The 26,089-nt window shown below is 42.4% G+C and overlaps 1 protein-coding gene across 1 annotated transcript in view; it reads right to left on the reverse strand.

Annotated features, from left to right (window-relative positions):
- PTPN21 (protein tyrosine phosphatase non-receptor type 21) overlaps nucleotides 1–26,089 on the reverse strand; it is a 64,677-nt gene that overhangs the window by 20,417 nt on the left and 18,171 nt on the right. Inside the window, exons 3-10 of the mRNA XM_090271275.1 lie at nucleotides 20,292–20,461; nucleotides 16,294–16,391; nucleotides 14,966–15,033; nucleotides 14,099–14,169; nucleotides 11,983–12,070; nucleotides 11,494–11,582; nucleotides 3,076–3,163; nucleotides 2,304–2,383 (exon numbers count right to left, since the gene is read on the reverse strand). Of these exons, the coding sequence (XP_090127401.1) occupies nucleotides 2,304–2,383; nucleotides 3,076–3,163; nucleotides 11,494–11,582; nucleotides 11,983–12,070; nucleotides 14,099–14,169; nucleotides 14,966–15,033; nucleotides 16,294–16,391; nucleotides 20,292–20,461 (752 nt within the window). The remainder of the gene's footprint in view (nucleotides 1–2,303; nucleotides 2,384–3,075; nucleotides 3,164–11,493; nucleotides 11,583–11,982; nucleotides 12,071–14,098; nucleotides 14,170–14,965; nucleotides 15,034–16,293; nucleotides 16,392–20,291; nucleotides 20,462–26,089) is intronic.

Genomic DNA, 26,089 nt, shown 5'->3' on the forward strand with positions numbered 1-26,089 from the left:
AGGTTGTGGGGATGGTGCGAAATCAGGTCTCTGTTTAGCTGTCACTCCGCTGGGAAGCCTTTCCTAACTTGAGGGTCCTTGGTTAGGTACCCTTCCCTAAGGGCTCCTACAGCACCACAGACAACCCAAATCAGAGCTCCTAACACTTGTTTCTATAGGCTCATTCAACAAACTCATCAAGGTCTAACGTGGGCCGGGCCCTTTCTCAGCCCTGGGAGCACAAGGAGAATGTCTGTCCTCGGCATGGCTGGGAGCTTACTTGCTGGGAGGAGATTCAGACAATAAACCAGTGAACAAACAAATAAACAAATTCAAGTGGTGCTGAGTGGATGGGGATAGAGAGACAGGCAGCAGGGCAGAAGGGGACGCACAGGTAGTCAGGGACAGCCTCTGAAGAGAGGCACCTCTGATCAGTGATGGGATGAGGAAGTGTGGCAGAGAAAAGGACAAGTATAGCATCCCTAAGGGTGTAACATGGTCACAGACCAGAAAGGCTACTGGTGTGGCTGGAACAGGGAAGAAAGGAGGCAGGTAAAGCAAATAAGGTTGGAACCAGTAAACAGCCTGATGACACAGGCCTTGTGCTTTTAAGATGACGGAATGAATGGCAGTGTAGGGTTTTAAGAAGAGGGATGAGATCTGGCTCATGTTAAACTAGATCAGTCTGGCTGACACAGGCAGGGCAGGCACAGGAGCAGGGACGGAGTCCCAAGGCCACTGCAAAGTTCCAGATGAGAGACCATGGCGGCTGGCACTGAGCTGTTAGCAAGGGAGGTGGTGACGATGTCAGATTTCAGATCTATTTTGAATTTTTTTTTAAATTTATTGATTAGAGAGAGTGAGAGAGAGAGGAAAAGGGAGAAAGAGAGAGAGAAACATCAATTTGTTGTTCCACATATTTATGCATTTATTGGTTGCTTCTTCTATGTGTTCTGACTGGGGACCGAACCAGATACATTTTGAAGGCAGAGCTTGCTGATGAATTGGACATAGATGAAAGAGAAACAGGAATCAAGCAGGAATTAGGCAGGTTTCAGGCTGGTGAATAGAATGCTGCCATTTGTCAAAATGGGGAAGAAGGAAAAAGCAGGTCTGGGGGCAGGAAGCAGAGGAGCTAATCAAGAGTTTGGTTTTAGACATATCAAATTTGAGGTGCCTTTTAGGTACTCAAGTGAAGATGTCAACTAGGCAGCAGGATGTATAACCAAGTGCTCAGGGAGAAGATGGGACCAGATATAAGATCAGATGCCCTTGCAGCCTACAGATGCTCTCTGGAAGCCCGGGTCAAGGCAAATCCCCTAGGGACCGAACAGATGCAGATGAGGCGTGCGGATTAAACCAGCAAAGGCGAATGGGAAGAAACAGCCTAGAATGAAGACCAGGAAGAGAGGGCTGGTCCCCGCAGCCAAGGGTGAAGGGAGGAAGGGGTGGACAAGGTTCAAGTGCTGCTGAAGAGTCAAGTGAAAGAACTCCTGGAATGGCCACTGGATGAAGGTCACTGTCACTGGAACAGACAGTGTCAATACTGTGGTAGTCCAGGGGAAACAGGAAGGAGGGAGGAGGAAAAGCAGGCACATACAAACTCTTTAGAAGACATTTGCTCTGAAGGAGAGCCTAGACAAGACGCTGGGCTAGAGGGCATGTGGAATAAAGGGGAAGTGTTTTAAGAGGGGAAATATTAACAGCATGTGCGTATGCTGATGGAAATGATCCAGCAGAAGTCAGGGGAGGGGATGCCAGGCGGGCTAAGGAAAATGTGCATTAGGAAGAAGGGAGATAAATTCTTCAAATGGCTTGAAAAGCAATAACCTTTCATTACACAAAATGCTGAGTAAAAAAATAAAAGCTATTACCTTTCTAACTTTCAAGAATTAGAATGATTCTAGTGAATAGTTAAAAGAGATCCTTAGAGGCACATCTGTAGTTATTAGAAGTTGGTCCAAAATGAAAAAAAAAAAAAAAATTGTGAAACATCATTTTAACATACAAAAAAAAGCAAAGAGTTTTATCATAAAAATCCCATAAAATATTATTTTTCATAAAAGTTGCCTTTCTACATGATACAATACAACTCAAGGTGAAAATTTCTTTAAAGAGCCTGTATAAAAGACTCATGGACATGGACAACGGGGAGGGATATGATTGCGGGAGAGGGGGTGGGTTGGGTGGGGGAGAGGAATTAGGGGAAAAGGGGACAACTGTAATTGAAAAACCAAAATAAAAAAAAATAAAAAAATAAAAAAAAAAAAGAAAATTTCTAAACTCATTATTTTCTACAATTTCCACGAGCAGGGTATACTTACAGGCTGGACTGATTTAGTCTATAAAATTTGTGCCTGGAAACACACAGTCTCCACACGTATTTTGCCGTTTCCATGTCTTCCTAAAAAACAAAATATGCATAAAATAAACGAAAGCACATGTATAGCTTGATACAGAGTTTATCTGAAGACAAGACATACTTGGGTGATATATTATGTCAAGTCACTTTTAACACACAGTGATTCTTTCATTTCTAACACTGTCTTCATAGGAATGCCATAATTAGGTATGAAGACAAAAAATATCTATTCTAACAGTGTGATTCTTGCATTAAACAAATTCAACATGACCTAGAAATTTAAAAATTATGAAAACATCAACTTTCATTTTGACAAATAGATAACTCAAAGACATTTTCAAACAAAACATTTGACTCGGTGACTCAATACTGCCTTTGTCAAGAAAGCAAAAGCAAATAACTAATAATCTTTCTACAGAGCCATTCATCAATGGAAATTAAGATATTAGTGCTTATTTTCTTCCCTCAGTCCCTTAACTTTAATTTAAAAACCATCATGATCAGAGAGTATTGATCCAAGAACTCATTCATTCAACATTTAATGAGCAACTACTTTTGCCAAATGTACTATTATGACAAAACTACTATTATGCCAAATGTTATAAAATTTTACAATGTTTTATAAAACTGTAAAATATTATCATTTTAATGCCACCCAAACACAAACACAGAAATGCTAACTTGTTAAGGTTTAGAAAAACATTCCAGGTGATTGATTCCTAACGTTTACTCACAGTTTGAAACTGGATGGTCTCCTCTTTACTTGCCAGCTCTAATGCAAAAAAGGACTTATTGTGGGACATGTTTGCAATATCGTGCCACCTAAAAACCAACAAAAAAAACGGCAACGTGAGCACTCCTGTTTATACCAGGAGACAGACTATATGAATTCCCTTCTCGAGCTTGAGGCGTAAAATAGTATTTGTTAATTATCTTAAAAAGAAAAGTTGTTTTAATCAGCTAGCATGCATTTTGGAACTGAAGTAACACCTAGGTGCAACAAGTAAATGCATTTTTACTAAATAAGGTCAAAGAGTGTTTCAAAATGTAAAATCTATTTATCCTCATTTGCCACATTAATTGGATCAAAGATCCCTATTACCTGGTTGTCAGTGCCTCCTTTCTTCATACAACAAATATCTTAAACAACAGGCCAGAAATTCTGTTAGGTCCCAGGGATACTAAGTGACAGCCTGGGTTCCCCTGCCCTCCCCCTCCCCCCGCCCACCCACAGGCATCTGGGAGTTTCCCGTGATCACAGAATGTGCCAAACCGAACCGCGTTCGGCCTTGATCAGCCAGCTGTGAGATAAACGAATAAATTCAATAGCGCCTTTTTTCCTCCCCCTATAAAATAACCCCCTCCTTCCCTAGGAGCCCGGAGTTGGAGCTATTCACAGCACGGCTTCCTCCCCGATTGCTAATTCCCTCAATAAGCTTCTTTTTTTCCGCTCGCTGCGTCTTGATGGTTCTCTGAACAACTCTGTTCTTACATTATGGTGCCAAAACCCGGGATTGGGACACCAGCTCAACTGAGACTCCTGAGTCGGCCTCAGGCCCGAGCCTGCCCCAATTCCTGGACCCGGAGTCGCCCAGACCTCCATGAGTCTGGGGCTTGAGCTTCCCCTCTGGCTTGCTAACCCCTTCTGCCTCCTTTTTCCTCCTACCCCTCCCCCGACTGCCGCTTACTCCCAGTCAACACCGGCCCTCGGATTTATAGGTGAGTCTTTGCCTCCGTTTTCTCCGTGGTTCTGTTTCCTGGTCTAGCCGAGACCATTCCAGGCAGTCCGGGTCCTAAATCTGAGTGCTCAGTCCGAACCACTCCTTGGGGTCAATCCAGACCCCCTCTCCAGGGCCTGACGACAGCCAGGGACGCCTGGGGTAAATCAGTGCCTCTCCTCTTGGCCTTTGGCCCTCCACCCTCTGGCCAAAATGGAGCCGCTCCTCTCAACAGAATGAGGAACCGGAAACGTTGGCTTGGACTCGCCCTCCCCCTCCCCTTCCTTCTCGACCCACAATAACCATAACTGTCGCCATGGGAGTTGGCCAGTCCCTCCCACCCAAAAGTACCCGTCTTGGGTGTTTACCCCGTAATCTCAGACCTCTCCAACTAAATGGAGAAGTCAAGGCACTGTCTCGTGGCCCCAATATCCTCTAAATAACCAGTCAGTAGCCAAAAAAGGGCACAGGTGACTTCCGAGTTCTCACAGGCCTCCATAACTTTTTCCGGCAGTCGGACAAGAGGTCAGAACTTCCCTATGCTCAGGCTTTCTGGACTCCTCGGAACCAACACTCTCTGAAAAACAGCTCACTATCCACCAAATTCTCCTTATCCAGAAAAAGCCACCTTCCTCTTGACCTTCTGCACCCCCTCTGACCCTTTCTCCTTCTTCCTTGCATAAAAAATTACAATAAAATGCCAAAACACAGAATTTTAGCAATAACCAAAGCAGTTACTTATTCACAGATCTGCAGCTTTGGGTGCCACTGAGAACCAAGGAGGTCTATCTCCAGTTCTTCTTTGGAGCTTCCCTGTCTTTGTTTGCTGGACTGCCTGGCTGCATTTTCCCATTTCCCAGAGTTTAGTAAGGGACGTCCTCCCCTCGGATTTCGGATGTCCTTTGTTCTCAGAGGCATTTGTGCCGAGCCGCGGAATGTCCCTTTTCTAACGCTAGTATTGTTAACGGCTCAGAAAAACCCTCTAATTACATTCAGTTCCCTTGCTTCTTACATTTGAACACTTTCGCTCCTGCTCCCGCGCGCCACACGGCCAGGGCCACCGGGCGCTTGGCGCCAGAAGTGAGAGCCCCTCGGGGCTCACCCCCCACTCCCACCCCCCGGCTCACCGAATCACTGAAAAAACAATGAGAGTATGTACTGGTATTTCACCGACTACCTGTGAGGCCGGCGGACCCCGTCCTGCCGCCCCAGTCAAACTCCTCACCTGGCACTGTCCCCCGTGCGCTCCTGTCTCCCCACACGGCCGGGCCACCGAGAGAGAACTGAGGTGCGCGCCTCTCCAGCCACCGATGACGAATCTCCGTGGTCGCGCCGCACCCAGGTAGGCTCGCAGTTTCTTCTCCCCTGGTCCCCTTCGAAAACACCTGTCGCCTGACTACTTACAGCCCCAGCCCTCCAAGACTCCGGACTACACCCTCCCCGCCGCCGTGGCCACCTGTGAGCCCTCCGCTGAGAGCCAGTGCAGCCCGCACCGGGCGCCGCATGGGGAGCGGTGGACGGAGGGGCTCGCTGGCCCGGGCTGCGACACCGCTGCTGGGTGGGACCCGCTGGGGCCGTGGAGGTCGAGGTCAGGCCCCACTGCCAGGAGCCCAAGGCCTGGAACTCCCGACTCCACAGGCAGCCAGGCCGCCCTCCCCACCACCACCTTCTCCCAATCCGTTCCCAGGAACCCCTTCCCCGGCACCTCCCGCCTCGGATCGGCCTCGACCCTCTAGTCTCCATACAGCCCCCTCCGCGAGGTCTACAGAGATGGTGTCATGCGAATACAGGTCCCACTTCGCCTAAGGGACACCTCTTCTTACACACCCACTTCATTAGTCATTCAGCCCCAGACACCCGAAAAAACCCTCAAAAGTTACAGATAAGCTCCAAAACTCCCCGAAGTGAACTTATTCAGGTCGTCTTCCAAATATATAAAAACAGGCGAGAGGAGAGGCGAAAGGAGCGATGGGAACGGAAATACCAGCGATATCTTTTGCTGGCTAATGCCCGCGAAACTCCTCGAAGGGACAAATTAAGCCTAAGGGCAAAGCCGCCACCATCAGGCAGCCTCCGGGCCCCTGTTTCCGGTGCCGTCAGGAGAGACATTGGACAAAGCTCTGTCCAACCCCCCACTTACCTCCTCTAGTCCCTGCCCTCTCTGTCAAAAGACAGGTCATTGGAAGACAAAGTGTCCATTGGTCTCTAACCGAGGGACTAGCCCGCCTACCCCGGCAGTGGATCTGGACGCGGGCGTCACCGTCCCAGACCTCCTCGGACTTCCCACCATCTGATGGGGCCCGGGTTCGAGAGCCGCGCCTTTCACCATCACGGCTGCAAAACCCGGGGTAAACATATTGGTGGCAGGTAAGCTTGTCCCCTTTATCCTTAATACAGAAGCTATATATTCTGCCTTGCCTGAATTTTCGGAGCTCCTAACTCCCTCTGCCATTATCGGTTATAAAAACAGACGGCAAGGTGGCCCCACCCCTAAGCACCCCTCCCCTAACCTGTCTCATTAGCATCAGGCATTCACCCCCTCCTTTCTAGTCCCACCCCATGGCCCAACCCCACTTCCCGAACACGATATTCTAACCAAACGGCACGCTTCTGTATCTCTTAGTTGTTTTAACTCCATGCCCTCACCTCATAATCCCACCCCTCTCATTCCCCTCCTAATTTCAGGGCAGTCCCTTCACACGATCCCAGACACTCCCTTACCATCCTAACTAACAGCAATCAATCCCAATATCTAGGACACAAACAATCCTTCCGTCGCCTCTCACCACGCTCCGGTCTCTGTAACCCTAAAAAATCCACCGGGTCTCACCGTCTTGTCCAAAATCCACGTACAATCAGTAAAGCCACCGTCTCTATCAACCCCGTCGTCCCCGACCCTTATTCCCCCTTGCTGCGCACCCCACTTCAAACCCCCCACTTCACCGTCTTGGACCTCAAAAATACCTTCTTCACTATCCCACTCTCCCCAGCCTCCCAAGACCTTTTTGCCTTCACCTGGACCGACCCAACCACAAAAATAACCCAACAACTAACATACATGGTCCTGCCTCAAGGGTGTTCAAATAGTCCCCAAATAGTCCCCACCTCTTCAGTCAAGTCCTAGCAGCCGACTTCCAGCAGCTTGACCTTTCCCCAAGTGTCCTCCTACAGCACGCGGATGATCTCCTCCTCTGTAGTCCACCTAAAAACCTTTCTTATCTCCATACTGCGCAGTTCCTAAACTTTCTTGCCAGTCGGAGATACCGCGTGTCACGGAACAAAGGCTAGTTCTCTCAAACTCAGATCACATATCCCAGACTCTCCATCAGCCCCACTCATAACCACCTAACTCCAGAAAGACAGGACCTAATAACAACCTTCCCCCTGCCCCATACTAAACAGGAACTCCTATCATTTTTAGGCCTCACCAATTTTTTCAAAACTTAAATACCGAACCATACACTATGAAGGCCGACGAAAAACTCCTTCTCATCCTTACATATTAGCCCAAATTCACAATCATACCAACACTTCAAATTTTCCGACTACCCCTACATAGATCATGAATTTTCGATTTAACCAATACACCCAAACATTTCTTCACAAAATCCTCCATAATATTTAATATCAGTCAATAAAAAACAAAACTCACCCCAGTTACATTGCCATCACCAAAGCAAAACATAGCACTGTTATTTCCCTTCAAAGGACGGAATATCACTTCCTATATGGCACGCAAGGATACCTAATTACTCCTCCTTACTACACTTGCACCTACATAAGAGTCGCTCTAATACTGAATACCTCTATACCAAGCCCCCAGCAAATAGTCACTGCCAAGGCAATCCCCAGCCTTGGCTCCTTCCTCGAGACCTCCCTCTTGTCCTGCCCCCAACACAAATGAAACCGGCAGTAGTCTGAGTTTAGCAGACATACGTACAGCAACCCTATCCTTAACCAACCAAAAATAGGGCATTCCAGATATAAAAGCTTCTTCTGGTTTATAAAAATACCCCAATTAAAAAAAATAAATACTAAATCTCTCTTTATCCTTTCAAAAAACTTAAAATGCCACCCTCTAAGCTCTAAAAAGCAGCAAAAATCCTTAAAACAGCCTAGCAGACATAATTCTCCAAAACAGGAGGGCCCAGACATCCTCACAGCCAAAGCAGAAAAACCTGCGCCATACTAAATGAAACTTGCTGTTTTTACATTAACAATACAGACATAATATAAAAAAATTTACAAATCCTTAAAAAACACATTGACATTATTGCCCAAGCTAGGGAACCAGCAGACGGAGAATCCTGGTTCGGAACCTTCCTCTCATACTTCTCACCCTTCAAAGCGATCCTAGTGCCTCTCATAACCCCACTGCTTCTCTTCCTATTATTCCTCCTCCTTGGCTCTTGCTTCCTCAAACTGCTAATTAACTTTATTCAAAAAACAGTCCAATCCAAGACAGCCTCTACCGTCCATAATGTACTCTTATTAAGATCTTTCAGATATCAACCCGTGACAAGAGATGACTTCAAGCCGGCAGTCAATCCCCTTCCATCGCCCCAAACTCAGCAGGAAGTCATTATAGAAGAGAGAGATTCGATGACCCTTCTCCCAACCAGTCTCTGCCACCACCACCCCCCAAAAATACACCCCACTCCAAGCCTCCTTTTATTAGAACCAAAAGGCTAGAATGACAGCCTGGGTTCCCCTGCCCTTCCCCTCCCCCCACCCACCCGCAGGCGTCTGGGAGTTTCCCGTGATCGCAGAATGTGCCAAACCGAACCGCATTCGGCCTTGATCAGCCAGCTGCGAGATAAACGACTGAATTCAATAGCGCCTTTTTTCTTCCCCCTATAAAATAACCCCCTCCTTCCCTAGGAGCCCAGAGTCGGAGCCATTCGCAGCACGGCTTCCTCCCCGCTTGCTAATTCCCTCAATAAGCTTCTTTTTTTCCGCTCGCTGCGTCTTGATGGTTCTCTGAGCAACTCCGTTCTTACACTAAGACCTGTAAGGCACAGCGCTTCCCAAGGCGGGGCACAGCTGGAGGGCGAGGGTGAGAGAGAGAAGCACACAGTGCTGTTAAGTGTTGTCCGCTCAATATAGTAAGACACAATGGTAGAGGAGGGGCAGGATGAAGATGAAGTTCAAATGCTAGGGACCCAAAGAGTGAACTGTTTTATTCTGGGTGTGTTCACCAGCATTCAAAATCCTACACCTTGTTTGTTTGTTTTTAAGATTTTATTTATTTACTTTTTCAGAGAGAGGGAAAGAGAGGGAGAAAGAGAGGGAGAAAAACATCAATGTGCAAGAGATACATCGATTGGTTGCCTCTTGCATGCCCCCAACGAGGGGCCTGACCCGCAACCCAGGCATGTGCCCTGACTGAGCATTGAACCTGTGACCTTTTGGTGCACAGGCCGGTGCTCAATCCACTGAGCTACACAAGCCAGGGCTACCTTGTACTTTCTAACTATATTTTACTATGGTTTGACTTTATATATTAATATTTGATTTTATTACACAAGTACAATTTTACGAAAGAGAAAATGATTCTGGAAAAACAAAAATCTACCACTCTTTATCCTTCTCCATTATATTATTTAAGTTTTCTTAAAATATATAAAATTAATTTGTGGTAATTCAATATTGAATTATTAAATCTAAAATTATTAGCATCCTATTAAAGACAATTTTTGAAATTCCTATCTGTGAGATGCAGGGAGCCAGCCAATGCCTCCAGTGTCCATGTGGCCCTTCAGTCACTGTCAGAGTCCCACCCTTCCAATGGGGCCCAGAGCCGGTTTCTGCCCACCATCCCCCAACTCAGCATATTGGGAACACTTGACAAGCAGCTCAGGGACATGACAGCAATCGCCGAAGGGGGGCGACCAGTTCTGTCCAGTCTAGGAAGGGGGTTCTGCTTCCCAAGCTGTGTACACTCGCTGTGGTCCTAATCACCATGGAGAACTCAGGGCCCCAAAATGCAGTGAAGCAGAGAAAATAAAGAGGTGTCAGCTTGAAGAAAAATATCTTGAAAAGAATAACTAGTTCTCAAGAACAATAGTAGGGATGATTTAGAAAGCTTAAATGGGATGGGGGAGGGGGAATTTCCTCTTAAAGGATGGGGGGCAGCGGTGAGGGGAATAAAAGAATCTGTTTAATACAGGGGTTAAGAGCCCAGGCTCGCAGAGGCGAATCTGAGTTCTTGGTTAAACAGTTAATAACTGGGTGACCTTGCACAAGTCACTCAACTTTTCTAAACTTCAGTTACGCTGTGTGCAAAACAGTGGTTAACACCCTCTCGACTGAAGGTGGTTGTGAAGGTCACATGAGAAAATACACAGGAAGAATCCAGCGTTGAACCTGGTTCATGATAAGGACTCAACAGACGGTAAATACAAAGGAACCAAAAAACAAAATTGACATAATGTTTTACTACTTTATAAAAACAATATAAACTTTTAATTTTTCATCAAGAGATGACACAATCAAATAGGGAGAATTTCAGTAAAACTGCAAATTTTTCTATGAAGTGACACTTTAGGTTTTCTAGATTATGAATTTTAAGGAATAAAAAGAGACTGAACAACATGGTCCTACTTACTATCTTTAAGATATAAACTGGAACATAGAATACTGAAAAGGAGATTTAAGTCACCTGCAATTTCATTGTTCAGAGTCAGCCCCACTATTAGCACAATGCTATGTACCCTTGTATCCTTCCTGTCTTCATTACTACATACCTTCGACTATTTCCACAAATGAACAGTATCACTTTTTTATAATCAGGGGGAAAAAAATCTACATTACAAAATGTCACTGAAATTTGCTTAGATGTTGGTATTTTAGGAATTTTGGTACATTAACTAGAGTCAGAGAAAGCCCCAGATTTTCCACAAGAAATAGCCCTAGAAACCAGAGCTCAAAAGAAAAACTCACATCATAACAAAAAATACCTCCCTAGAGTACAAAAAGGGGCACCCATTTTTAAGCATTTCATAAGTCGGCCATCTTTGTAAGCACTATTTTCTGCATGTCTGGTATTGAAGAAAGCAGCTTACAAAAGAGCCAGTGCAGTGAGGTGCTGGGGTTTTTTGTTGTTTTTTTTTTTTAATATGCTTTATTGATTATGCTGTTACAGTTGTCCCAAGTTCTTTTCCCTTTGTTCCCCTCCACCCAGTGACCCCCTCCCTCCAGGTGTCCCTGCCCGCTTAGTCCATGTCCATTGGTTGTGCATATAGTTCTTCTCAACATCTTCCTATCTACTCCACTCCCTCCCAAGTGAGGTGCTGTTTTATTCCAGGAAGGGCGTATCTCCATTTCCTAATGAGACCTTGGGAGAGGCTTAGGAGCAAGATAACGAGCACAGGGACTGACGAACATCACCCACAGGAGCCCTGGGAAGTGCACGAAAAGATGTAAGAAAACTACCGAAACATCACGGGAGGCCTTCCATTCTTGTGCTTCACGAAGATGCCTTCCAGACACGCGCCGATGGATATGTCACTGCCTTGACTATCCTAAAAGGAGAAGAAAGGCTCAGGCAGCAGATGCTCAGGACTGTTAAAGGAGACCTCATTCCCTAAACTTGTTTCCCAGGTAGGAAATGAAATGTTCAGATTTACACAGTAACTCTTCGGAGGGGAAAAAGCCAGAGAGCGGTGAACGAACCACCTTGTAAACACGTGCAAGTACAGGAAGAGATGGACCCCTTCTGGGACGCTCTTTCAAGAGCATTCAAAGAACAAACTTCGAAACAGGAATGTGTTTTGCCTCAAAATTCTGGCCACAAGGACCGCAGCTTTTACATTTCTAGCCTTTGATGCGCCTTCTTCAGCCTGTGCCCAGCGGGCCACGCCTGGGCTTCCCCACTGTCCCCTCGGACTTGCTAAGGGTCCCTGTGCGTCGTGTGCTGCTTACCTTCGCAGGGTAGCTCTCTTCTCCATAGCCGTCCATTCTCTCCACCTCCTGCATGTACAGCATCTCAGCGTCAGGAGCTGTGAGCCCTCTGCAACCCAGAAGACAGTAGTGAGATTAGTTACAAAACTAAAAAAAAAAAAAAAAAAAAAAAAAAAATGGAAGCTCTTCTAAAACACTACATATGAATTTGGCATAAAACACAATACACATTTCAAGCTTCTAAGCATCTGTAATTGCTACTGTCAGTCCACCAATATTTACTGACAACTGGGTGCGTGCAAAGCACTGTGCTGCACGCTGAGCTTTCTCTCAGAAGACCCTGCCCCTCGTACTTCAGACAGGCAAGGGGAACGCAGGGAATAAGACAGCCCCCTGAAATATCCTCAGAAAAAGCTAGGATTCTCTCTAAACCACTGAGCAACTGCTTATCATCCGAAGTATCAGGCAACGCTAAGCCTCGTGTGCTAAATGCCAAATGATGAAAGTGCGGGAAATAATGAGTTAGGAGGATGGAAATCCGTTTTAGTTCCGGTGACAGAATTGCAAAGATGGATAGGAAGGTGGTATGGGTAGAGAAAGTGGTCAACAGCATGGAAACGTGCCTCTCCAGCCTCATCTTCTGCTGCTCCCCGACACCCACAGGGCACCCCACACTGCAGCCATCCCACACTCTGCATTTCTTGGAGGACACCATGCTCCCTCCTGCCTCTGGGCCTTTGCACACACTAATCGCTCTTTCTGCTCTACCTTTCACTCACCTATGCACCCGGTCAATCCCTAATAGCCTTCAAGACTTTGCCTACGTATCTCTCGCTCCTGCTCTGTCACCTGCTGTGATCCCCCTGAGTCAAAGTCAGATGCCCCTGCTCCATGCAGACCCAATACATTTTGTGCACATTTCTTGCACTGCCCCAAATTCTATTCCTAGTATTAGAATTACTACCACAGTCGGTTGTCCTGCCTATCCCTTAGACTGCAAGGCAGGAAATACAGTCTCGGATGGCAGGGGATTGTCCCACTTATCTCTGTGCCACTGCATCCAGCACTCGCCCTCACGGAGAATAATCGTCATCAGTTGTCTCATAAGGGGATGCACAAATGAATGAATGGAAGTGACAACAGACAAGGGATTAATTGTGCTGGAAAAACATGGTTCACTTGGGACAGCAGAAGGTAAAGCTGGAAAGGCAGGAAATAACCATTTATAGGAGGGTCTGAATCCCAGGGGTAATGAACTCAGGCTGGTGAAGGGCAAGAAAAGGTTTATGAGCATTTGAGAAGTGGGGAGCAGTAGAGAAGAGGAAAGTCGTGTTTTAGAAGATTAATCCTTTGTGAGCAAGTGTATGGATTCAAGTAGAGAGACTAAAGGCAAAAGGTTATTTTTAATGGGAGGGGATGAACAATAAGTTATAATTAGACAGACCTGGGTTCAAATACCACCTCTACCACATGTAACTTGGGGCAAGTTATTTAGTCTTTTTGAGCTTGGCTTCCCCAATCTGTAAGGAGATAATAACATTTACCTTAAAGAGTGGTTATAAGAATTTAATGATACATCAAGTACTTGGAACTGTGTGGTATTCGGTTTAGAATAAGACCTAGAATTCTCTAGGAGAGGCCTTTTCTTACAGAGAAGTACAGAATCAGAATCAAAGAAAGTCATGCAATAAGCACTACAGCTCTCAGCACAGCTTCCCTGGAAGACAGAGATATAGCTTCCAAAGGTGCACAAGGAGGAAAAAAAGAAACCCTGCGCTTGCTGCATCACAAAAGAAGGCATGTCTCTCCCATCTTGAATTTGTCTACAGAAGACTAGGCTAGAACCAAAACCTTTAACACTCGGGGTGGAGAAGGGGCACCCTTCAATGCCTGGCCGCGTTGAACGTTCTCAGCTTCCTCACGGAGACGGCATGGATAATGAATGAGCTAATATGGGTAAGTGCTGGGACCAGCAGCTGGCACAGAGCGAGAGCTATGAAAATGCTGGCGCCTCACAGCAGCGGCGGTAGCTGCGGCAGCGGGCGTGAGTTCCAAGTGTAACGCTGTCAACGCACATCTCAAGTTCAGACAGGCATTCGTCCTACACTATTTCCACGTCTCATTTCCTTTGCGTTACCTGTATTTCTGATGCAGTAAGGCCACTTTTTGGGTTGCTTCTTCCAATACTTTTTCATCTTGTAACCACCCCTGAAGAAAACAAACCGCAGTAAGTATCTTAACAAGTCACCCCGAATTTCTTAGGAACAGTCGTTGCTACTGGCTAACCAACTTGTGTCGCCATGAGGCCAAAGTGGGACTGGTATTATTAACATGAGGGAGCTTTGCTTAAGTACATAATCATGATCTTTCTCAGGAATTAAGTGGCTTCTGCTCAGGGGCCAAACACTTGCCCTGCCCTCTCAATTTATCCCAGAGGAAAGTTTCAACTGAGTTATTTCAGGATGGTAACATCCGACAGCCAGTTTCAAAGCCAGCACAATAGTGACATCTGTGCATCCCTGTCTGGCTGTGCAGACAGCAGAGCATAGTTGTTCCTGAGCAGTTTTCCTGTCAATCCTTCAGTAATGACTTACAAAAAAGTAAAAGGCAGTGTCTTTTTGTTGTCTACTTTGTAAATTTCTGATGAGAAGCCAAATTTAACATAATTTTGTGAGGTTTCAAGCCTTTGGTTAAAAGCAAAACTTCTGTGTGGTTCCTCAGAAGCTGGAAATGAATCCCCTCCCTTTAGACTCACACCCAAACATAAAACAAATTTCTCTGGCTACAGCCCAGTGACTACAGACCCTTCTGTTTCTGTGGGTTTACCATGACCAAGAAAAGTATGACAGAGAAGTATTTATATTTCAGTTGCTCATAAGAGGGAACTGGTTTTTTAACACTATTCCTGCGTAGTAAGTCTCCCATATGGACTTCGTTTCAGGGGTTATTTAGAGTACAGAACTAAACTGTTTACAAAAAGGCCCGGTGTGAAAGGGAGTCTTACCACAGGAAATAAGGCAAATTTCTGAAGGAAGTCCTGGGATTCATATTGATCAAAGTCACCAAAATCAGCTATTCAAACAAAAAGATAAAATATTCACAGGTCAATGATGTTTAATTTGCATAGCAAAACATGCACAACTAAATTCTACATGCAGTATATAAATGGTGTGCTAATGATTCGAAGTCAAATTTGCATTACACCTGTAAAGTGTATATTTTTTAAAATGTCATTTGTAAAAGTTAAGTAGATTCATGTGCCTTGACTAGAGAAAATGCCTACTAATAAAGTGAAAAAATAAGTTATAAACTATATATAACATGATCTCATTTTTGTACTTAAGTAACAAACAAAATGACCCTATAATCATGCATGCTTGCTTGTGCACAGAAAAATGTTGGAAAGAAACCAGAGTGTTCATAGTAGTGACTTCCTCTAGAGAATGGAATCAGATCATTTGAATATGTTACAAGCAAGATGTACTTGCTTGGAAATTTTTAGTTGTTAAAATAAATTGATAGTTCAACAACTATTGAGTTTATGAAAAACTAACTCTTAAAGCCAAAGATGACATTTTTAAAAAGAGTCTAAGTGCCTGGAAAAGAAATATGGTTCCATATGTATCGGGTATTTGTTTATCTAGAAATGATGTCTCCATGCCTGCTACTATCTGGAGGAATTTTATTAATACTTCTTCTGATTAAATTTCAATCCCCAATATTAAATGCCAGTTATCATTTGAAATAATGCCTCATGAGAAGTCTTCCCAAAGTGTGTGTGTGTGTGTGTGTGTGTCTGTGTAAATGCATATAGACTGGATATATGAAAATGACAGAATTAAACAATTAAAAAAATATTCATGAAATGTAAAACTTTATCTATTATGACTGACAATGCTGTATAATCCAGGATAACTGTTTAAGAAACCAAACGAATGACATATGCCTAAAGTATAAGTAATCATACCTCTCATCAATTTCACTGTTTGGCTGATCTTTCTTCCTAAAATTTTAGCTAGCAGCAGATCCTTGAACTAGAGAAATATATAGTGTGGTAAATGCTGTGTTGGGGCGGGGGGGGGGTTCCCTCTATTTCTGGTGTTTCTCTGTGGACAGATGATAACATGCTATATCCTTCCAAAAGTCTCATTTCACTGAAGTAATCCAAATTCATTTTTCCCACAAGGAAGCCCCTTAGGTAACAGAGTAACACTTCACTAATATGTTAACACTACTATAGAAAGTCAGTTACTTTAAGAACCCCTTGCTGGTTTCATTATAACACAGTTTTAATCTGGTAGCTCTCTTACATTATCAATTGTCATTATTTACCTTGAACAGCTAAGCCTGCTAGCTGAATTGATTGTTCTAATGTACAAGGAATGTTTCCTTCCAAGATATCTTTCTTCAGCTGCAGATAATACTGATACCTATAAAAAACGTCAATTTAAAAAGTCAATATCAACATTACCTCTAATTGAGACAATGCGTTTCACCATAATTTGGCAGAAGAGCATAAACCAGTCACATAAAATCTTAACCCAAGATGGTTTCAACGAATGATAAGAACATTCTTGACCATATCTGCCCCTACACCCACACCTGCACCTGCTCGCGCGCGCGCACACACACACACACACACACACACGAAATGAAATCAATCTATCTTTAACTAGTTATTTCAAAGCTCTAACTATGTAGAAGACAACTGGTCATCTGTCTTATCCCGTTAAGATGGTCCCTACATATTGTTCTTGCTAGCTGGAGAAACAGAGACTCACTGGCCAATCCTTACTTCAGAAACTCTGACTAGTAACTTGGTAACATCAGACTTTGCTTACTCTGGTGAAAGTTCCTGGCCCTAGAAAATAAAGCCAGAAGAAGATGGTTCTGGATATTTCAGACTAGGCTTATATTAAAATATTTTTGGATGAAATCTCAGAAATAGCTGTTAAGTGCTTCCTTAATATTTTTGTAAAATGAGTTTACTTCTTTTTACACTTTCAATATACAGGGCATCGGTTACCAGCACAAGCTTTAGTCAAGAAGACCTAGGGTAAACTCCAGCAACTCTCTGCCAACACAGTCTAGAGAAATAATGCCTTAAGAAAATGTAAAATGCAAACCTTAATTCAAAACTGTTTAAACCAAAAAATAAAAGAGAATGTACATGTTAATTCTAAAGCAAGCATTCCATAACCTTGCCCAAAAGCCAAACATACTGATTGAAACTAAACAAAAAATACTGTCTAAAGCTTTATCAACTTACCAAATCGACTTTCTAATATAAAGTATTTTGACACAAAAATATTACATTAAATAATATAATAGATTAGGTGCCCCACTTTGCACAACAGAAATTTTAAATAATAGGCAATGAGTTGGTCTTCGCCTGTTTTTCTTAGATTAGTAATAGAAGGCTAGTGTATACACATTCTTATTTTTATATTTTTAAGTTTTAGTATAGAGATTTTGAAACAGATATACAGAAAATAAGTACAAAGAGCCCCAGAGCCTTATCATGCAGCCTCACCGATCATCAGCTTTATGCCTAACAGGTTTCCTCTCCCCTCTCTCCTTCCCCACCCCCGAGGATTTTATGGCAAATCCCAGCTGGACCATAGCTCCTACGAATACTTCAGTACATATCCCTAAAAGGTAGGCTTAAACACACCAACACTGAAACACACCAAACAAAATGACTAATAATGCCTTAACACTACCCGTACCCGGTCCATGTACAATGTTTTGTGAGTGCATCAAAATATATTTTTAGTTCTGTTTTTTATTTTTTTTAAAAATCAGAATCCAAACAAGGTCCACAGATTACCTTTGTTATTTCTAAATTTCTGTTAAGCTTAAAAAAGATGCCTCCTTTTTGTTACTTATGGACAAAATGACATGATCTGTCATGGAGAATGTTCCACATTCTCAATTTGTCTCATTGTACTCTCGTGGGGTCATTTGATATGCTCATCTCTGCTCCAATTTCTCCTATGAACTGTCAGATATAGAACAGTGTTGTCTCACAGAACTTCCGGCTGCGGTGAAAATGGTACATATCTGTGCTGTCCCCGAGGGTAGCCATTTAGCCGCATAGGGCTGCGAGTACTTACAATGCTGCAAGGGTGACTGAGGAACTGGGAAAGGCGCCTTAAAGGAACATGACTTGGCTGAGAGTAGAACCGCCTGGAATACGACTGCAGTAGTTACAACTTCCCTAGAATTCTTTGACCCTGAGGCTATCCAGTAAATGGAGAGGACATACTGAGAAGGGTGGAACCATAGAGAGAAAGAGCAGTCTTTGAAGACTTTGTGGAGCTACCAGAGAAGCTCTGCATGGCTGACCTCTGGACATCTTTAATGGGAGAAGTCAAAGGTATTTAGGGTTTTGTAATATGTAGCCATACTTAATCCTTACTGATTTAAGGATTACTGACCTTATCTATCAGGCCCTCCTACACCTAATCGATGTGCAATCCTACCGGTTGAATCTACTAATCCTATTCCCTCTCAGCCCTCCCCACAGCTAATGCCTTGGTTCAGGTCCACATTCTACCCTGAAGCCTAATTACGGCACGCACGTTCCTAACTGGCCTCCTGCCTACAGCCTTGCCACCTCTCATCTGCCTTCTGTGATGGGTGCTCTTTGTAGAATGTAAATATCATCATCCCATTCTGTTAAAATTCAAAAATGTCTTTCCCCAGTGTACCATCATTTTAGGACTAAAACCTACTTTGCAGATCTCCTCTCCCCTCGCTAGGTAATATCTGAAATTCCCTGAAAACATCAGTCCTCCTCCTTGGCACAAGCTATGCTCTCTAACTAGAAAACTTCTTCTAAAGTCAATTGAAAAGTCAGCTTCTTTACTTTCCCTGGTCCTGTACCAACCCCTAGGAATCCAGTGCTTTAATTAAACCACTACCTATCATCATCTACCATCAGTGCTTATTTACATGGACTGTGAGTTTCAGACTATGTATGAGCAGCTCCCCAGGGTAGGATGAAAGCATAGTCACGCGTATATTTATCTCCCACTGTAACCAACATAGTCCTTACATCAAACCACGCTATACCTTCCATAAATGTTTACATAAATGAGTCAACACGCTTAGTTGCTTTTTTCCTCCTGGCTTCTCCTCTCTGTTTAATATTTATATCTCAGATCTGTTTTATAGTCACCGTATATTTATCCCAGCTACCTGATTTTTGCTTCTTTGATTTTCCATCTTCTTCCAGTAATTAGCTGGCAAACTCAGAACATAAAGAGCATGCCACAAACACGAGGCAGTGCCAGGCTCTTCCTATCTACAGGGCCCTGTGTTAGATATTGTGCGAAAGATAAAGCTAAAGGAAACATGGGTTTAAAATCTTTTTTAAGTGTTAAGATATGTACACAAATAAGTTAATGAAAGGCCGTGATGACTGCCATCTTATCACAAGTACTAGCAAATTCTAGGACAGTCTGGAGAAGGCAAAGCTCATTTCAGCTTGGTGGCGGGGGGCTGGGCACAGAAGCTACATGGAGGAGGTGCCTTTTGAATGAAAATTCAGAAGATGAATAGGATCCCAGTACATAAACATGACAGAAATACTTAGGCCACAAAGATAAAAAGGAATAAGGCATGTTCAGGGCACTGGAAGTAGTCCAGCTTGACTCAAAAGTGATGTTAAACAGCATTAAAAAGATAAGTTAGTGGAGGTTCAGGGAACTTTGACAGGTAGGCCCAACAATCCAAATTTTATTCCATGTTTCTTGGTTTTATTTGTCTTAAAAAAAAGGGGGGGAATATTTATTCCTCTGTCCCACTCCCTAATATGATTTTCCCAGTCTGCCTTTTTGCCCCTTTTAAGTGCACTTATTAGCTAAAATTCTCTGATCTTAAACACCTCCCGCCTCTCTTTCTCCCCCTCCCACGTAGCTGCACATCCAGCTACTGGAACCTGAGAGCCAGAAGAACCCCGTGGAAAATTTTCTTGAAGAATGAACACAGATCCTGTGACTCACATTTTTTAATTTCCTCTCTCGTTTCATTGCTTAGAAAGCTCAGACACAAATCAAGCATGAAAGGTGACTTCACTACCACAAGAGTTCACAGCCAGGATAAAAACACCTTCCCCCCTTAATCAGTCCCTTCGCGACTAGGGAACCCGTGACTTAGGCGACATGCAGTAAGGCACTCTGATGAGCCACATACCAGAACCTCCACGTAATAAACAGTGCGGCTAAAAATGCAGGGTGGGAGGGCAAAGTGCAGTCTTATCTCCTGACTTCAACCTTAGCTTCACTTTTTTAACCCCCCCTGGGCTATTTCCTGGTATTGCTCACCTGGTAATCTCCTGCTGCAGCTGTGAGACCGAAGGCACATAAAACACCACCCCGAAGTAGACGGTAGGTTCCAAGGCGTATTTATCCAGCTGCTTCTTCAGAGGTTTTTCTAAATCCACCCACCGGCGTTGATTTTGCTTGTTGTAGTACCAGAGGCTGAAGTAAGTGATCTGGAAAGAGGAAAAGTCACTGAAGGAGGCAGAAATGTACAAAAGGACTTCTATGCTTGAATTGCTCTAATCCATGACCTGGGACCAAGTGACAGCAGTCTCCTATGGCTTCACTTCTCAGAAGGGGACAACAGCAAAACGTGAAGGGAAAAAAAAAAAAGAGTCAAGATCTATCTGTATCTAGATACCACTCTTACGCAGGAAAAAGAGGCATAAAGTCAATGCCTCTTGCTGACTATTTTTTCAACTCTGAGGAAAAAAGTGCCTTCGCAGCCTAGACATCAGAATGCAGTGGGTACTATGAAATTTTACATATAGGCTTTGTTTTTTTGTTTTTTGTTTTTAGATTTATTTATTTTTTAGAGAGGGGGAAGGGAGAGAGAAAGAGAGGGAGAGAAACATCAATGTGTAGGTTGCCTTTCACACGCCCCCAACTGGGGACCCGGCCCACAACCCAGGCGTGTGCACCAGCCAGGAATCGAACCAGAGACCTTTGGTTCAAAGGCTGGTAGTCAATCCACTGAGCCACATCAGCCAGGGCTACATACAGTTTTTAACAAAAACCATACAAATTATTGAAATACTAAATTTATTATAATTAATGTGTTATCATCAACAAACCCTGGGGTTCTCCCTAGTAGAATTCTGAATAGATAGTGGTCATCTAACCTTTGACTACTCTCAAATTTGGCTTCTATAAGTAAATAAGCTCATGTAAATATTATAAATTCCTGTAATCCTAGTGCAACAGCAAAAGTACAACTCCTCTTTGCCTCCAAAAGTTCACTCGACACAAACTTAAAGCAACTGTAATGTAATGTTACGGAGGTAAATTCTTTCTCATTCTCTTTCACTTTCTCTCTCTCTCTCTCTCTCTCTCTCTCTCTCTCACACACACACACACACACACACTCACACTCACACAAAATGCTACCTACAGCAGTAAAATAACAAGTGTATTACTTGGAGGTTTTTAAAAACTGCCCAGACATTTAGATCTCACTTGCTGTGTAATGAAACTGCTCAGGTAAATCAATACTGGCCCTGGGCTTGGTCAACCTGAAAGGGCATTAATGCACTTAAGAATTGAAAGGATAGCCCCGGGCCACTGCTAATATTTACCTTCTTCAAAAGCGATTTACAGTCAAAGTAATTGCAAAAAATCACTGCTTTGTTCTAGACTCTGGAGCAACACTACCCAGTAGAGTGTTCTATGATGATGAAAATATTCTGCAGCTCCGCTCTCCAATATAGCAGCTACTAGCCATGTGCAGCTAACCGAACACTGGGAATGTGGCCAACGGAGCTGAGGAACTGAATTTTCAATGTTATTTAAATTTTTTGTGCAGAAGGTACTTTTTTAAATTTTAGTTTTCAAAAGCATTTAGGAAACCCTCTGGCTAACATCACACTCAACAGTGAAAGTCTGGAAGCTTTACCCCTAAGATCAGGAACAAGACAAGTCTGCCTACTCCACTGCTGCTATGTACCACTGCACTGGAAATTCTAGCCAGATAAGAAAATGAAATAAAGGCATCCAAACTGGAAAGAAAGAAGTAAAACTATCTCTATACATCAAAGACATGACCCCATACGTTTTTAAAATCCTGAAGGTGCCATCATCAAAACAAAACTACCAGAGTTAATAAATTCAGCCACATTGCAGGGTATAAGATCAACATGCAAAGATCAGTAGGAATTCTATACACCAGGAAAAAAAAAAAAAATTCAAAAAGAAAATTAAGAAAACTATTCTATTTATAATAGCATCCAAAAGTATAAACATCTAGAAGTAAATTTAATCAAGGAAGTGAAAAGGCTTCTATACTGAACAATACAAAACCTTGCTAAAGAAATTAAATGCAAAGACATACCACATACATGGATTGAACACTTAATATTGCTAAGATGGCAAGAGGACCCAAAGTGATCTACAGATTCAAACGCAATCCCTATCAAAATTCCAACAGCCATTGTTACAGAAATGGGAAAGACAATTCTCAAATGTATATGGAATTGCAAGAGGCCTTGAACTGTCAAAAAATACTGAAAAAGAACAAAATTGGAGGACTCACACTTTCTCATTTTAAAATGTACTACAAAGCTACCTTAATCAAAATAGCAAGATACTAGAATATGGAGAACCATATAAACCAATGTTATAGAATGGAGTCCAGAAATAAAACCACATATCTATGGTTAACTGATTTTAGACAAGAGTGCCAAGACCATTCAGTGGAGGAAGAACAGTCTCTTCAACCAATGGTTCTAAAACAACTGAAGTTAGACCCCTACATTTCACACTATATATAAAAAGTAACTCAGCCCCTAGACAGTGTGGCTCAATTGGTTGGGGCATAATCCCATACACCAAAGAGTTGGGGGTTTGATTCCCAGTTGGGACTATTCCTGGGTCCCAGGTTCAATTCCCTCCCCAGTCTGGGAGCGTATGGGAGGCAACCAACCAATCAATGTTTTGCTCACTTGCTCTCTCTCTCTCCCCCCGCCTCTCTAAAATCAATAAACATTTAAAAATTTTTTTAAAATAACTCAAACTGGATCAACAACCTAAATATAAGAACTATAAACACTTTAGAAGAAAAAAACATAGAGGTAAATCTTCACAACCTTGAATTTGGAAATGGATTTTTAGCTATGACACCAAAAGCTTGAGCAACAAAGGAAAAAATAGATACATTTCGCTTCATCAAAATTAAAAACTGTGTGCATCCAAGGACAAAATCAAGAATGTAAAAAGGCAAAGAATACAGAATAGGAGAAAAAAATTACAAATCATATATGTAGTATCTAGAATATATAAAGAACTCTTACACAACAATAAAAAACAACTCAAATTTTCAAAGAGCAAAGGACTTGAATAGATTTATACGAGGAACATATAATAGCCAACGAGCACATGAAACATGCTTCCCATCATTAGACAGATGCAACTCAGAACCACAGTGAGACACTACCCCACACATTAAGATGGGAGGAAACTGAAACCCTATACATTGCCAGTGGGGATGTAAAATGGTTCAGTCACAACAGAAAAGTTTGGCAGTTCCTCAGAAGTTAAACATATAATCATCATATGGCCCAGCAATTCCAATTCTAGATATATACCCAAAAGAACCGAAAAACAGGTACTCAAACACACATACAAGCATGCCCATAGCAGGACTATTTGCAATAACCGGAAGATCAAGACAATTGAAATGTCCGTCAGCAGATGAAAGGATCAACAATTGTGGACTACACATACAATGGAATATTATTCAGCCATAAAAAAAAAAAAAAAGCACTGATACATACTACAACGTGGATGATTTGCAAGAACATTATGCTGGGAGAAGGAAGCCAGATGCAGAAAGTCACATACTGTATGATTCCATTTAAACAAAATATCCAGAATAGATAAATCCACAGCAACAGAAAGTAGACGGATGGTTGCTGGGGGAAGGGAGGGGATAACTGCTTAATAGGTACAGGGTTTCCTCTTAGGGTAACGGAAATGTTTTGGAACTAGATAGAGGAGGTATTGTGAATGTACTAACTCACTGAATGGTTTATTTTTAAATGGTTAATATTCTGTTATGTGAATTCCATCTCAAAAACCAAACAAACAAACAAACAACCTTTTTTAAGGATCAGAAACACTCCTAATTAAAATCTAGTAAAAATTTTAAAGCTTTACTTTTAAATGTTTAAATAGATCAAATTCAGGTTTTTTTTAAAAACAGTCTAAGGGGGGGCAAATGAGCCAGAAATAGATGAGCCTAGCCACGAGTTAATTATATTTTCTGATTCCTAATATCTATATTTAGGTCTTCCTTTAATTAAGGTTAATATACACCAGGAACTTTTTTTTTTTTAAATACAAAATCCTTGGTACAGACAGGCCCCCTGTGTGCCTTAAACTTCAACTATTACCAATCATTACTTGGTCTGATAGTTTCCCAGAATCATGAGTCTTCTCTTCCTAGAATCCAAATCTGGGTTATGCATGTCCTATACTGTTTATGGGCTTGGTTTAATTGTAGTAAAAATTTTCCCACAAACCAGCCTTTAATTATTGACTTTCAAAGGATGCCTCTCACCATTTCCTATCTAACTTCCCAGTACCTTTCCTAGTAAGAATCCACGTGGCTTCTCTTTCTCCACAGCTCTGTCTACTCTTACTCGTGACCAAGGCAAGCTGACTTGACCTTTGGGAAACTCAATCCAATAGAAGGCTCTAAAAAACTGAATCTTCTAGCATCCTCTAGAGCAATGCTCAATTATCGCTCAATAGATTTTTGTGAAAACTTCTTCACGGTATAAAAACATTCACTGTTTCTTTCCTATTTTGTTCTGAACAAACGTATCAGTAGTTTTACTAGAGTTATTCAATGATTTCTTTAGAGCTGTTTAAAATGTTAGCAGCTCCTCTCCTAAAATTGTACAGATAACCATGACTGCTAAGTAAACTACAGTAAAAACAAAAGTTATGCAGTCATAAAACTTGGCTTCTTTACAGACACAATATGGTTGACTTACTTTAAATGAACCAACATTTACTCAGAGAACAAAGTGATTTGGTAATTCAGCTTTTGGTTCAGAGAAAAAGGTAGTTACAAATTTTTGAGCTTGGATAAAAGGTGTGTCCCAAATCACAGTCGTCTAAAGGGACACCAACTATTATAAGCAAGTCCAAATCCTTTCAGAATGTAAACCCTTTCCTAAGTCCCAAGTCATTTCTTGCCTAATTATTTTAAGAGTCTTTTCAGTTGTACTATTTTTAAGGCAGAGTAGAAGGACACACAAATTAGCCAGAGGTTTTTGAAGCCACTGAGTTTGATAAAAGTTAATCCCATATAAAATTGCAACTATAATTTTATCCTGATGCTTTTCTTAGACTAGGCATAAGTCAGAAGATGTTTCATCAGGAAAGAGATGAGAGGAGATAGCACCTGATAAAGCCTATCCCAGGCGGAGATCATCTAACAAGGGTGGTTAACAAGTATTAACCTAATTCAAGCCCAGAGCTTCCTCTCCACTGAGTCTGCCATAAATAATGAAGCATTGTACTTTCAACAGATAGTATGGTGGTCACATTGCCTCAAAGCAGACAATATTTTTTCCTTTTCTGTTTAATTTTAATCGATTTTCTTGTGTCGTTGGTCAGACAGCATATTATCTGTTTTACAGTCAAGGGGATAATATACAATATCACTATATCCTAGCACATATGAGGACTCAAGAAATTAATAATCAAAAGCGCATCTTCATCTTCTAATTATACTGAAACTTTTATTAAACTTAAGTCCAAGTAACTGATGTCCTCAAATAACCAGATTTTGTTGCTGTTGTAATATCTCACTTTCGGGGGACGGGGAGGGAGTCAAATGACAAGCCAATTTCAGGGATTTATTGAAAGACAGGCCAAGGACTGAGTTGGGATCACAGTATACAGATGACTGCTCTTATCTTTTCTGTTTACTGTCCTGAACAATAAGATGCTCTGAAGAATACAATGATCCCAAAACACAGTAAGACCATTCTTCAAAAATACATACTGTACTTTCTAAGAAAATGGACTGATGTCTTAAAAGGAGTCATCTACTCATTCAATGAATTTGACTGAAC

The sequence above is a fragment of the Furipterus horrens genome, unplaced genomic scaffold (genome assembly GCF_987537825.1).
Source record: "Furipterus horrens unplaced genomic scaffold, mFurHor1.1.pri manual_scaffold_3, whole genome shotgun sequence".
In the NCBI taxonomy this organism is placed as follows: domain Eukaryota; kingdom Metazoa; phylum Chordata; class Mammalia; order Chiroptera; family Furipteridae; genus Furipterus; species Furipterus horrens.